Genomic DNA, 14,662 nt, shown 5'->3' on the forward strand with positions numbered 1-14,662 from the left:
TCCCGCTCCGTCGCTGGCTGCCATATTCTCAGGCACCGGTTTTCGGGCGGGGGCGGGGATCACACTGCGCTGGTCGAGGGCCGTTGGCAGTGCCCCCCCTCCCCAGCAATTATCCGGGTCCCGATGGGCCGAGCGGCCGTTAGTTATTGGCCAATCCCACCGGCGTGAATTGGACATGGTCCCACGCGGCGGGACCTGGCTGGTAGACCAGTTGGCGTGGGCCTCGGGGGAGCACTGGGAATCCGGCGGGGGGGGGAGAGGGCCCTCACGGTGGCCTGGCCCGCGATCGGGGCCCACTGATCTGCGGGCGGGCCTGTGCCGTGGGGGCACTCCTTCCTTCCACACCGGCCTCTGTAGGGCTCCGCCCTGGCCGACGCGGACAAGTTACCCCCCTGTGCATGCGCTAGAATACACTGGCCAGAAGCGCGGAACCACGCCCTGCGCCAACCCCTCCGCCGGCGGCCTAGCCCCCGGAAGTACGGAGGATTCCGCAACTTCCGGTCGGCCCGATGCCGGAGTGGTTCGCGCCTCTTTTTACGCCGGCATCAGTCCATTGCGGGAATTCGGGAGAATCCCGCCCAAAAATGGAACTTAGATACTCACGAGTTATAGGTTCCTATGGACGGAATTCTCCGGCCATTGGGATTCTTAGTTCCCGTTGGCAGCACATCCCTGCCTGCGGGTTTCCCAACAGTGTAAGGTGTCTTCAATGGGAAATCCCATTGAGAAGCAGCGTGAACAGAGAATTGCACTGCCAGTGAACACTGCGCTGCCAAGAAAAACGCAGCTGGGGGAACAGAAAACCCAGCCTTATGTATCAACCATTGAACTCGGCGGTTTTCACAATAGAGCTCTGAAAACAAGTTGATGGACTTCACTTGGAATGCCCTTAAACCCAAACAAAACAAATCAGTGGGGACCAAATAAGTTAATTTTGAAGTTTCATTTAACTTTGATGGGCCTATGTATTGCCTGCTGACAAGAGAACTACCATCACGGTAAAGGTGGGGAAAGTATTCTGAAATTACATTCATAGACTTGCAGGGCTTTGTGAGAAAAGATTCACAGCAACTTCGTACTTGGTGGTACAGAACGACTGGACTGCTTAATTGTGCACAAAGTAGCATTTATCTGATGGATGGAGCAATGTGCATTGTGCAGCACAGAGTCGATTTTCAATTCAGATGGGCATCAACTGGGGTAGGAAATTGCCTTGGCCTCCTGATGTTCAGGTCTTATTCCAACAAAATTTGTGAACTGACAGGGAGGGACAGGGATAGAAAATCTTAATACACTTCACAAAGCAGCGTCGGCATAGATGAGTTGGGTGTGAGTGGGGGCTTATACTGGGAGAGGATGAGGGACTGGCAATGGGCAGAACAATTTGAGTGGTGCGATTGAGGACGGTGGGCCAACATAGAGTAACTCATGCAGGAAATTTTGTATCTTTTTAAAGTGGCTTTCCGTGGTCTCTTGTCCAAGTGGCAGATCAGAATTCTACTGGTATCCTAAGTATGCCATAGTATTCTGATCTGAATGTTTCAATAAGGCTTGTCTGTCTCAGGCAACGGATTGGACATCTATTTCTGGTCCTAAACTGCAGTCAACGGGAAGACAATGCAAAGTATTATTTCTGTGGTATTTGTCTCACTATTAGTGCATGTTTTGGTGGGAGCATGGTGATAGTGAGATTTGAATCAACCCCATATTTTGCAGGTAAAAAATGCGGCAGTGCTGACCTTGAAGCTTCCACGAGTCAGAATAGTCTCATTTTGCTGTGTGTAAAACATCTGAGCTATTTTATATCCAAAGGAATAATTTCTATCACCCTGAAAGATAATATACTGCAGTACATATCTCCCCTTGGGAGCTTTCCCCTGCTGAAGCTGAGGAAGAAATAATCAGTTCTAAGTCACCCAGGAGCAATTATTGTGAAAACCTCTGAGTTCAATGGTTGATTGAGCAGCAGCCTGGAAGCAGTCAGCAATGCTGCATTGTCCACCGCAGAAGCGTCCTTTGTTTGGTCTCTTCATTGTTGGGATGCTGGATTGCAACCCAAGCTTCACATGGGAGAAATTAACATGTCTTAGGGATGTTTTCATATTCATTGCTGCTTAACAAGTGGTGGATCAATAAAATCTGCAATAATGGCATATTGCTGCTAAAAAAAGTTGTTTCTCCCAGGGGTACGGTACATGTGCAAAAGTTAATTATTAATGGCAAATTATGGCCTGTAAGTCCATAGTCACATAAGGCGCCCGCTGTCTGTGGTGTAGCTGTTAGAAGACCACTGAAAGCACCAACTCAGTCACACATTGACAGTATCATGAAAGTCCGAGCACGGAAAGAGACCATTTAGCACCACACATTTGCTGAACAATCAGCACACAGTACAAAACAAATTAGCCCTCAGTTTTTTTATTATTTGAATGTCACCTTGGCTCAACTAGAATGTGAGTTGAAGTTTGTGGACTAAAACCCCCAGTCGCTTGTGCATATGATCTAGGCTGTCATACGATTATAATAATGAGGGAATGCTGCATCGAGCAGGATCTTCCAGTCCTGCCAATAGCGATCAGACCCCCCACGGCAGCATCCCCAGCTGCAGGATAGGCAAGCCGTGAAGAAAAGCTAGACCTTGATGGGACCGGAAGATAGCTCCAGCGACCAATGGCGAGCGACCTCCAATGTCTGAAAACAAGCGGGGGGTTAAATCCCAACCATCGCCATTCCCAGATGCACAGCCGAGTTTTCTCTTCAGATTATCTGACGCTCTGAACTAAAATCTGGGTTTGTCGTTTACGCCGTCACTGTGGCAAGGTGGGGCCTGATAGAGTGGCAAAGTGGGCTTCCCAGAGATCTGGGCCCCTTCTTTAAACTCTCCATTGCTACACACCCCACCCCCAATGAACACAGAGGATACCCTCGACAAGCACTGAGTTGTCTTCCTCCCCACACCCCCACTCATAGCGCAAGCATCGGGGTCTCTCCATATCCAACCTTTGCCCCCATCACAACAAAAGCATTGGGGTCTCTGTGCCCTCCCCCTTTCCTGCCTCCACCGAAGCACAAGCATCATGGTTTCTCTTTCCTGCCCCCTTTCCGCATGGGGCTTCCCCCCCTCCCAGGGGAAACATAACAGGATTCCCCCTCTACCAGTGGGGCTCCCCGGAGTGTCTGCCCCTGGCACGCCCCCAGCTCAGATTGGCACCGCAAGGTTGGTGCTGCCAGGGGGCAGGGCCAACCTGTGCCAGGGGCATGTCCGTGTGTTCCTCCCCCACCACCTTCCCCCTGAAGCTGGGTCTATACTTGCCTTTGTACCCCGCATGATCACCCCCGACTAATTCACACCTTTATACATCCATTCTAAACCCCGCTGAGTTGGCGTCACATCGGCAAGGTATGAATATTAAGTCGGTGGGAGGGGGGATTATGTGAGACGGGGCGGTTCATTAATCATGGGATCTTTTAAATGCATTGCAAAGGGTGACAACCCCATTCCATCACCGGTGAGAGTGGGGAAATAAGGGATCGAGAGCCAGCGAGAATCCTGTTTCCCAACTCTCATATTATTTTGCGTTTGTGTCGCAATTTGTGATTGCGACGGACACTTATGTAAAATTACCCCAGCAATGGTTTGGCCTCAACTGCTTTCTGTAGTAGAAGATTACACTGATTTACCACTCTTTGGTGAAGAAATGTTTCCTCACCTCAGTTCTAAATGGTCTACCCCGTAAGGCCATAAGGTGAGAATGTGACCCCTGGTCCTGGACACCTCCACCATTGGGAGCATCTTTCCTGAATTTACCCTCTCTAGTCCTGGTAGAATTTTATATGTTTCTATGAGATACCCCCCCCCCCATTCTTCTAAATGGCAGTGAAAATAATCCTAACCGACTCAATCTGTCCTCAGCCATTCCACCCCACCCAGCTGAGGGTCCCCCCACCCACACAGAGCACTGGGGCGGCAATCCCAGCGCCCCTTTGCACTTTTCTGGTGAGCAAACATGCCTACTCATCTCCCCAGCTCCCCGCAGAAGCCCTTCCACCAGGTTCACGTTATTTAAAAGCAGTACTAATCATTGCCAACGTGAGCACTTGCTGGGAAGGCTGTTGAATGGCGGGGGGCCGTTAGATATGGGGCCGCTCCAGTTAATTGTATGGAAATAAGGCTTAATTGGTGATAAGTGGTTCCTCATCACATTACGGCGAGATCCCGATTTCGCCTACAGGATTGGGCCGCTTGCATCGCAAACTGTTTAGCACCTAGCGCGGTTCTCGTTTTCAACCTCTCCCGCTATTCACTGGCCTCATTACGCTCGAGCGAGAGTGTTACGAGGCCGGAGACTTGCACCCATAGTCTCCCAAATGGAGAATCCAACCCAGGGAGTTTCCCTGGTATCATGAGCAATATTTCTTTTTGGACTAATATCATCAATAACCGTTCAACTCATTTTCTCTGTGGTATCTTCTGTGTCAAAATTGGCTGCTGAGCTGATAGACATAAAAATATTATTCACAGGATTGATTGATGTCCAAAAAGGAATTTACTTGCTGTGAAATGCTTTGTGATATTCTTTGCACTAAAATCATGACCATTTAGAAGAAATACAATCGTTAAGTCTTGAGATTCTTTTGGCTGCCTATTTCAAAACCTCTTTCAAAATTTGAAACAGTTGAATAATCACGAAGATGTGAAATGAATGCAGTAGTTTCTTGCTGGGCAGTTACAATTTCACAGAGTCACAGAATAATACAGTACAGAAGAGGCCCTTCGGCCTATCGAGTCTGCACCGACCCATGAAAAACACCTGACCTACCTAATCCCATTTGCCAGCACTTGGCCCCATAGCCTTGAATGTTATGATGTGCCAAGTGTTCACCCAGGTAGCTTTTAAAGAATGTGAGGCAACACGCCTCTACCACCCTCCCAGGCAGTGATTCGAGACCGTCACCACCCTGTGGGTAAAAAGGCTTTTCTTCAAATTCCCCCTAAACCTCTTGCCCTTCACCTTGAACTAGTGTCGCCTTGTAACTGACCCTTCAAAGGGGGAACAGCTGCTTCCTATCCACCCTGTCCATGCTCTTCAGAATCTTGTACACCTCATTTGTACTACTCGTGTTTAATTGGAGGGAGCATTGAGAAAAAATGTATTTCAGTAGATTTTTATTATGGTTTTTGTAGTAATCCACGGGAGGCAGGAGTTCCGTCACCGCACCAATATTTATTTACAATAACGATATTACAGGAGCAGCTACAAACAGTGCTGCTAGCAGTCCAGTCAACTTAAGACTGGCTCACAAAGCCTACACAGGTGATTATATGGGCCCCCTCAATGAGCTATCATTGAGGGAGCTCATAGTCCAATTGGCCAACCAATAAAGCCAATTGGAGTTCATTACACCCCCCCCCCCCAAGGTCCGAGGAATTCCTGCCAGCTGGCATTCCTCTGAGCTTCTTCCTGCTCCTCATGTCTGGGTCTGTCACCTCTGTGTCGTCCGCCGGATCGTTCTCTGAAGTGGGCGGGGTGTACCTTATAGGTGCCCGTCTTTTCCTTGACGACCTCCTTGGAAGTTGTTCTTCTTCCTCCTCAGGGAGAGGTGTCGCGGCGGCCTCGTCGAGTGTGTCCATCTCCGTAAAAACGGCGAACAGCGATTCGTGTCATGGGGCGGCCGTGGGGGGGGGGGGGGAGAATAGCGGGAGGGCGTGAAAAATGTCAGGGACGCCCTCCCGCTATTCTCCGACCAATCATGGGCAGTGGAGAATCGCGCCCAATCAATTTCCGTTTGAAATCCTTGTGCCTTCTGTTTCTAGCAACATTTATGGGAATACTTCCCGTTTGGATTATCCTCTGAACTGTTTTGGAGTAAATTTGGAGCAGGAAAAGGAATAAAATGTGTCCCTCACTATTCCCTCAATCTGAAAAATTGCAGTTGGATTTTCCTCCTTATAAACACCAGCTCCGTCTAAGAACTGTCAGGAGTGCAATGCGTCTCATAATCAAGGATCGAGGAACAGAACTAATTTCTTTGACCCATTTCCTCCCATATCTGCCCTAACTAATTCCAAATCAAACCATGAAGATATCAGTGTCAGAGTTAAGCTGTCCTTGTGATAATCTGCCTCTCTTCACTTCCAAGTAATCATTGTCTCACTGTGTGAAAACCCTTATGACTTTTTCTTCACAAGTGGGTGTCTCTCTCCTGCCAAGATGTGGTGGTTGGGGGCGGGGTGGGGGTGGGGGTGGGGGGGGGGGGGGGGTGAAGAAGTGGCAGCAGTTGACATGTGGATCAGACAAATTTCCAAGTGAAGCTACCCAATCATCATTCTAGCCAATCTCTTCATAGAAGACAACCTCTTATTATGTGCAGCATTGAAGTTGCTGTTTAGCAGGGTGAGAGGGAAAGTGGTGAGGATAACAGGGAGTCTACAAAGAGATGTACGAGTTGGGTGAGTGGGTGGGAGCATTGTGGATGGAAGATAATGTGGGGATATGTGTGAGGTCATACACGTTAGTGGGAAGAATAAAGGAGCTGAATATTATTTAAGTGGAGAAAGACACAGAAGGGTTTGGTGGGCCTTGTGCATAGGTCACAGGGGCTAGCACGCAGGTTCAGCGACTAATTGGAAGATGGAATGTTGGCCTTTATAGCAATGGGAATGGAGTCTAAAAATAGGACGGCCCTGCTAAAACTGTGCAGGGTACTAGTTGGACCATACCTGGAATGCTGTGAACAGTTTTTATCCTCTTATCTAAGGAAATATTTACTGGAATTGGAGGCAGTCTGGAGAATGATCTTAAGATTGATCCTGAATAAGGAGGGATTCTCTTATGAGGAGAGGTTGAGTGGATTGGACCTGTGCTTGTAGGAATTTAGAAGAATAAGAGGAGACTTATTGAGACATATAGGATTCTCAGGGGCTTGACAGGGTAGGCGCTGAGAGGATGTTTCCTTTTGTCGGAAAGTCTCGGGCCAGAGGGCATAATCTCAGGGGAAGGGGTCGCCCATTTAAGACAGAGATCAGGAGGAATTTCTTCTCTCAGGAAGTAGTGAATCTGTGGAATTCTTTACTTGAAGAGCTGTAGAGGCTGGGTCGTTAAGTGTGTTCAAGGCTGTGGCAGCCGTTTGTCGACTTCTTTGGAGAAAACTAACTGTCAGCAGAGTTTTGTGGGGGGGGGGTTAGATTATTGTTCAGAGGAGGTGGGGCGTGTAAGGGAAGGAGGCGATCTTTGCACTATATTTATATTTATACTGTTTACTGTTATTATTATAAAATTATAAATGATTTAATAAAATGTTTTTTTTTAAAGTATGTTCAAGGCTGAGATAGACAGATTTTTAATCAGTAAGGGATTCAAAGTTAAGGCAGGTAAGTGGAGTTGAGGACTATATCAGATCAGCCATGATCTTGTAGAATGGTGGCCAAGTGGCCTACTCCTGCTCCTACATCTTATGGTCTTATAGCACACAAAGTGGCATTCTCCCTAATAGCAATAGTGTTTAAGTCATTGCATCATTTGAGAAATTGCATAAAGTTAAAACTATCCCAGTCAGCCAGCTAATTGCAACGTGTTGCCCCAGAATCGAGGTTGTTCATTTGCTATAGTCTGGACAGCTGACCAGAGGTGCCACCAGAACAAATGGTCACAGCCACAATATTAAAAAAGGTCAATGTGACTGTATCGTTATGATTGGTGAAGAGTGTTTCCCTTCGCAACAATTTTAGGTGTGTTGATAGGCAATTGGTATGCATGTAGCTGAAGATATGGCCAGCCAAATTGCAGCAATCTCCCAATTAATTAGTTAAATTAGTAATTTTTTGACTACTTCTATTGTTGTGAATGAGCATTGAGAAACCGCCATCCTCCATTCCGCGGAGACGGCCGTCAACTCACGCAGTGGAGCTGATTCCTGGTTTCATTTTACTATTCAAGTAATTACAGACCTGGAAATCTGCTCCCATAGTATTTACTCTCAGAGATTCTTCTTTAATGCTCTAAATATTTCATTTTCCAAACAATTCTGTGATGTATTATAAATGAATCTTCTTCTCTATCTTCTCTAGGCAATGGAAAGCAAGTTGCTCATTGGAGGCAAGAACATCATGGACCACACCAATGAACAACAAAAAATGCTGGAGCAGAAGAGGCAAGAGATTGCAGAGCAGGTAACTGTTTTATTGACTATGGCTACTCATGCAAAAGCCTTCCCCAAGAGTTTTGTTCGATTACTTTCATGAATAATGGATAAAATTTACAATATTCTTGGAAATTAATGGTGAACAGAGTGTGTACAAGATACTGTTCATATAAATAATTTGAATTCTCCTGTATTTAGTCATGATATATAGATTTGCAAAGAGATATTGATTAGCATTTCCAGTGGCCTGCTGATCAGGCACTGCCTGGTCTCTCAGCCAGAGAGACGTGAACATGCCAAGTTTGTTTTTTGCTGTTCAGCAAGTTAATTTATCACTCTGGGAATATTATATTTTGCTGCACCATCTGCTGACTAGCATAGAAGGTGAAAATCTGGCGGCTTTACCAGTCTTGGTTTTAGTTTATTCACCATTCCCTCCCTCTCTTCCCCCCACCAATGGAAATGTGCATGTGTGGATATTGGGGTTCATATTTCTATGGGATGGGGCACATTCCAGAATAAAAACATGTGGGAATTGTGAAGTTGGCAGGAGCCAGAAATCACTGTTCTCAGCTCTGGGGTTAAGAATGAAATTTCATTTTTCATCTGCCCCCATCTCTGCCCTAACATTGAAGAGAAGGCCGAGCTGGCAAGTTAGCACTACACACTGTGGTTTCCATACCTTCTGCAGTCAGCTACCTGGATGATAGAGGGATCCTGGCTTCCTGGTCAATGGAGGGGTTCAAGTGGTGATTAGAGGCATTTGGAATATCTCAGAAGATGGAATGTTGGTATCAATATATCCGTAACCTTTTCCAGTTACACCAGCTTGCCCTGACAAAACACCGTGTTTTCCTGACTCAAGAAGCAACCATCCCAACCTAGACACCTGCTGGAATTAGTAAAATGACACAAACTGGCCCTGTCTGTGGCGTGTGTAAATATGGCTAATCTTGATTTCCCTCCCCCCATTTTGGATTTTCAAACCCAGGGTGAGGACAAGATTGTGTTTGGCTGACATTGTCCACAATCAAACACTCACTGGCTTGACTCATGTATGAAATACAGCTAACTGAATGAGGAGCATTGAGAGATAGCAACATGCATCTCAGATGCTCTGGTCTGGAGGACAGTAAGGTGCTAAATGCAAAAGCAAGAGTAACCCCAGTATTGCACATTGTCGATCAGTGATCTCTGAGTTTATACATCGGCATGATACACAGTGATTCGCACTGTTGTTTCACAGCGCCAGGGTCCTTGGTTTGATCCCACTTGGGTCACTGTCTGTGTGGCGTCTGTACGTTCTTCCTGTTCTGCATGGGTTTACTCCGGATGCTCCGGTTTCTTCCCACAAGTCCCGAAAGACGTGCTTGTTAGGTAATTTGGACATTCTGAATTCTCCCTCTGTGTACCTGAACAGGCGCCTGCGTGGCAACCAAGGGCTTTTCACAGTAACTTCATTGCAGTATTAATGTAAGCCTACTTGTGACAATAATAAAGATTATTATTATTGCTCAAATAACCCATGAGTTCTAGGCTTTATAGCTACAGAACCACAATCAGCCCTCTCTTTGTCGTCCAGTTTCAAGGTGGCACGTTATCACCAACCTCACAACCGTCTTATTCCTTCATGCTCTCCGAATCGCCTTGTGTCACATCCTTACTAATACTATCAAAAGTATTCTCTGGGTGAACGAACTCTGAGTTGGTGCAGAGGAATGAAGATCAAGCGAGACAGGGGTGGGTTGTGGCAGAAGAGCACCGGACAAAGGGGCATATTTCACAGAAGCAAGAGCGCATAAGGCAAGTGAATAGCGAGAGAAACCAAAAATGAGAGCCGTGCCGGGCGCCAAAGGTTCGCCATTCAATCGCCCGCTTCAGTAGGTGAAATTGGGATCCCACTGTAGCGTGGCGAGAAACCAATTATCACCACTTAAGCCCTATTCCGTACAATTAACAGGAGCCATCCCATATCTTATGGCATCCCCAGCAAGGGGTCACTGATTAGTACTCCTTTTCAACCTGGCGGGTGGGCTGCTGCGGGGAGCCGAGGAGGTGGAGCAGCCATCTTCGCTCACTGGCAGTGAGCCCGGAGGCACTGGGCACGGGAGGTGGCGGGCGGTCGATCGTGTGTGGGTCCTCCATGCCAACCCCTGGACCATGTGATCTCTTTCCGGGGGCAACCGTTGTCCCTGCCTGTTTGCCCAACGGCTCCCACGAACCGGGAGGCCTCTAGCTAATAGGGAATTGGCAATCTGGTTAGGTGGACACTTCACAAGTTGATCGCCATGGGTGGGTGGGCCACATATCATGCAGTGCTCATTGCGTAGCATCCCAATCACACCTTGATTCATGGGCGATGCTTGAACACTGCGGGAGGCAGTACCACTGACTCAGCGGCGAATCTTCGATCGCCCAGGGGATAGGCCCCAGCCCCGGGCAGGCCCTGGGGCTGGTTTAGCTCACTCGGCTAAATTGCTGGCTTTTAAAGCAGACCAAGCAGGCCAGCAGCACTGTTCGATTCCCGTACCAGCCTCTCTGGACAGGCGCGGAATGTGGCGACTAGGGGCTTTTCACAGTAACTTCATTGAAGCCTACTCGTGACAATAAGCGATTTTCATTTTCATTTTTCATTTCATGTCCATGGCTAGGTGTGGCCATTCAGCCCACCGAGTCTGGACTGACCCTCTGAAAGTGGGGGGGGGGGGGGCAGCGCGCTGGGAATTTTACGACGTTTCCCGCTCAATACCACACAGAAATCTTTTCGGAAAATCTCACCCAATGTTTTAACAGGAGCTGACTGTGAGTTTGGCTCTGATCTCTTTTCTTTCATCTTCCTTTTCATGATAACACTTGTCATCTTTTGTATTATCAGTGGAATCCACAACCATATAGTTGTGCTTCTGTTCCCCCTCATCATCACTTTCCTCCTCCTCATCTTTCTCTTCTGTTCCCATAGCTACTTGCTTTCCTTATTGCAGGAAAGGAAGGCAAAAGCCAGGAATGAGTGACCAGTTACCGAGACAGAAAAGTAGTGGACCGTATACATGTGAGGTACTTCACAAGTGCGGGTATTCAGTCACTAAGATAAAGGTAATGTCGTTGTAGTCCCAGATAACCATAGGCTGCTTTCCCCTTTGAGAGGGAGAGGTGACTGGTGGTGGTTTAACCTGAGGATCACCACACCTCAGGTGAGAAGCAAGGTTGAGAAGGCGGGGCCCTCATGAATAACCTCAGGCACTAACCTGCTGCTGACGACATGCCACCCACCTGGCCATTCCGTACAGCAAGAGCAGAGTAACACCCACGCGCTCCCTGGCCTTATCCTCATAAAATCTGACATAATTTCAGGTGCACGTTTCTTGCAGCAAGAGTTTGTAAATTAGCTAGCCATTGAACTATGTGTCATGGGATCATGGGAGAGATGAAATACGGTGCTATCAGTTTTTTAAGGGGAGCCAGGTGTTTTAGGGTTGTACTTCTGCTAGGGAAGAATGGTAGACATTTTGTAAAATCATGAGTCATTGCATCTCCAAAGTGTTACAACCCTCACGGAGGTCACGGGGTGTGGACCATCAGGTTCCCGTGACCTCAGCTGAGTACGAACTTCCCCGATAACGGGACGGGGCCTCCCCTTAAGAGGGGAAGCCTGCACAGTATAAAACCCCCCAGCCTAAATGAAGATCGGAGCAGAAGAACCCTTTGGGGAGCGGAATAGAGAAATTGCCTTGTATCATTAAACCCAGTTTTGTGTCCGACCTACTGTTTCTGTGGTCACTCTGTGCGGATTCCACACAAATACCTTTAACCAGAGTGCATTATGAAAAGTTGGCTGTACGCTTGTTACTTTCAAAGAACAGATTTGTGTCTGATTCGCCCGGAGGCAAACTGCTCTTGCGGCATTGGTTTGCTGTTCAGGAGCTCGGTTGAGAGACTTGTCAATCCGTACCAAGACCACCGACCACCAGATGGCACAAGTGATGTTTCTAGCAAGTTTGCTATAATGGACACCCAGAAGTCAGTGTCTTTGGATTTCAGTTTTGTCTACGTGGGTTGCAGGTTAGAGTCTGCGATTGTCCTCAGGCTGTGTGCCATATCTTGCTGCCTTGATTGCCTGCATGTGCCAGTTGCTTCTATTTTAGACATTCAAGATGATTTATGAGACATGCAGCTAAGCTAGCTGGCAGACAAGTGAGTGAGCCAAGCACTCTTCCATCACGGTTGCTACTGCATTCTTTATCCTTATACTTTTGAAGTCACAGCTTTGTGAAAACTGCATTCTAATTGTCTAATGTGGCTCAGTAAACTACACCTATTTTAAATGGGACTTAAATCAGTCACTGCTGGAAAGAATGTGCAGCTTGTGATGGCGAGAATACCACACCAGATTATTGGAAAGTGCAAATCTTTATTTAATTGGCGTAAAATGGCACAACTCATCATCTTCAAATTCTTCTGTCAACATCTTTGTGAAAGGAGACAAAAATGTAGGAAGTTCAAAATGATAAACATGCCAGCAATGATAGCACACATTTTAACTGAACCTGCTGTGAAGAGTGTGATTGATTTGAGTTGAACCCAATGTGTACATCACGCACTCTAATGACATCTCGTAGAGTGGGTTATGTTAGGATCAGAGCAGATATCTTGCTTTAATCTCTTAGCCTTGTGGTGAATGTAACCACTAGGGGGAGTATCGCTGGGAGTACTCAGGAACTTGTACTGGGCTCCACCCTTGGCTCCGCCCACCACTCCTCCCCCTAGTGCAGCTGTATAAATACCCTTGTCCAGAGTCAGACTGAGTTCACTACGAGTTCATCTACGGGTAACAGGCTGGCTCTGAAGTAAGTCAATTAAAGCCTAGGTTCATATCGGAAACACGTGTCTGGTGAATTGATGGTTACATCAAGCCTTAATTTTGATTTTTCTTTTAACTCCTTCCGATCCTCATTTTACTTAACCAAAACACAAAGGCTTTGCCCAGACAAACCTTATTGCGTTTTACTGGGCTTTCAAGATGTCTGTCCTGATCCTAAGCAAACTGGAGGGGACCTGCCTGATCTGCGGCCCCTCACCACCGCAAAGCGGCGGGCATTGGACCTGGTAAGTGGGCCTGGAGCGGGACGAGGCTGAGATGGAATTTTGTCCATCTCATCGGGGAACAATGTGAGCCTTGCTGCATTACGGTGTTCCTATGCCACACGTGACACCAACTCCATCTCCACACCGCCACTCCACTATCCCCAGCCACGATCCATCCATCTGTCATGTCTTGTGTCTTGCTTTTTTGGTCCCCTCCCCACCTCCAACCCCAGGACACGTTGAGCTCCGAGGCGGGTGCGAACCCCAAACACCAACCCACAACACCCAGGAGCAAAAGTCCAGGGACGACATCGACTTTCCATCACAGCTGTCTCCAACACACGCCGCCATCCCAGAGACACTCACCTTGGTTGGGCATTATAGTGAAGGGGCTCCTCGGGCACTATCTGGTGCGCACCACAGGGGGTGATTGACGGGACGCATATTTCCCTATGAGCATATGCGCATGAGGGGGTCAATGACTAAAAGTAAGAGAGTCAAGGAAAGTAGTGGGAAATTGTGCGTGGAGTCCGAGGAGATAGGAGAGGTGCTAAATGAGTATTTTTCGTCTGTATTCACATAGGAAAAAGACAAAGTTGTCGAGGAGAATACTGAGATACAGGTTATTAGCCTAGAAGGGCTTGAGGTTCATAAGGAGGCGGTGTTAGCGATTCTGGAAAGTGTGAAAATAGATAAGTCCCCTGGGCCGGATGGGATTTATCCTAAGATTCTCTGGGAAGCTAGGGAGGAGATTGCTGAGCCTTTGGCTTTGATCTTTAAGTCATCTTTGTCTACAGGAATAGTGCCAGAGGACTGGAGGATAGCAAATGTTGTCCCCTTGTACAAGAAGGGGAGTAGAGATAACCCCGGTAACTATAGACCAGTGAGCCTTACTTCTGTTGTGGGAAAAGTCTTGGAAAGGTTTATAAGCGATAGGATGTATAATCATCTGGAAAGGAATAATTTTATTAGAGATAGTCAACATGGTTTTGTGAAGGGTAGGTCGTGACTCACAAACCTCATTGAGTTCTTCGAGAAGGTGACCAAACAGGTGGATGAGAATAAAGCAGGTGATGTGGGGTATATGGATTTCAGTAAAACGTTTGATAAGGTTCCCCACGGTATAGGCTATTGCAGAAAAATACAGAGGCATGGGATTCAGGGTGATTTAGCAGTTTGGATCAGAAATTGGCTAGCTGATAGAAGACAAAGGGTGGTGGTTGATGGGAAATGCTCTGACTGGTGTCCAGTTACTAGTGGTGTACCGCAAGGATCTGTTTTGGGGCTGCTGCTGTTTGTCATTTTTATAAATGACCTGGAGGAGGGCGTAGAAGTATGGGTGAGTAAATTTGCAGATGACACTAAAGTCGGTGGAGTTGTGGACAGTGCAGAAGGATGTTACAAATTACAGAGGGGACATAGATAAGCTGCAGAGCTG

The 14,662-nt window shown here is 47.3% G+C and overlaps 1 protein-coding gene across 1 annotated transcript in view; it reads left to right on the top strand.

Annotated features, from left to right (window-relative positions):
* LOC119967477 (kinesin-like protein KIF3C) overlaps positions 1-14,662 on the top strand; it is a 251,449-nt gene that overhangs the window by 142,475 nt on the left and 94,312 nt on the right. Inside the window, 1 exon segment of the mRNA XM_038800062.1 lies at positions 8,069-8,170. Coding sequence (XP_038655990.1) covers positions 8,069-8,170 — 102 coding nt within the window.

This window comes from Scyliorhinus canicula, chromosome 6 (assembly GCF_902713615.1).
Source record: "Scyliorhinus canicula chromosome 6, sScyCan1.1, whole genome shotgun sequence".
Classification (NCBI taxonomy): Eukaryota; Metazoa; Chordata; class Chondrichthyes; order Carcharhiniformes; family Scyliorhinidae; genus Scyliorhinus; species Scyliorhinus canicula.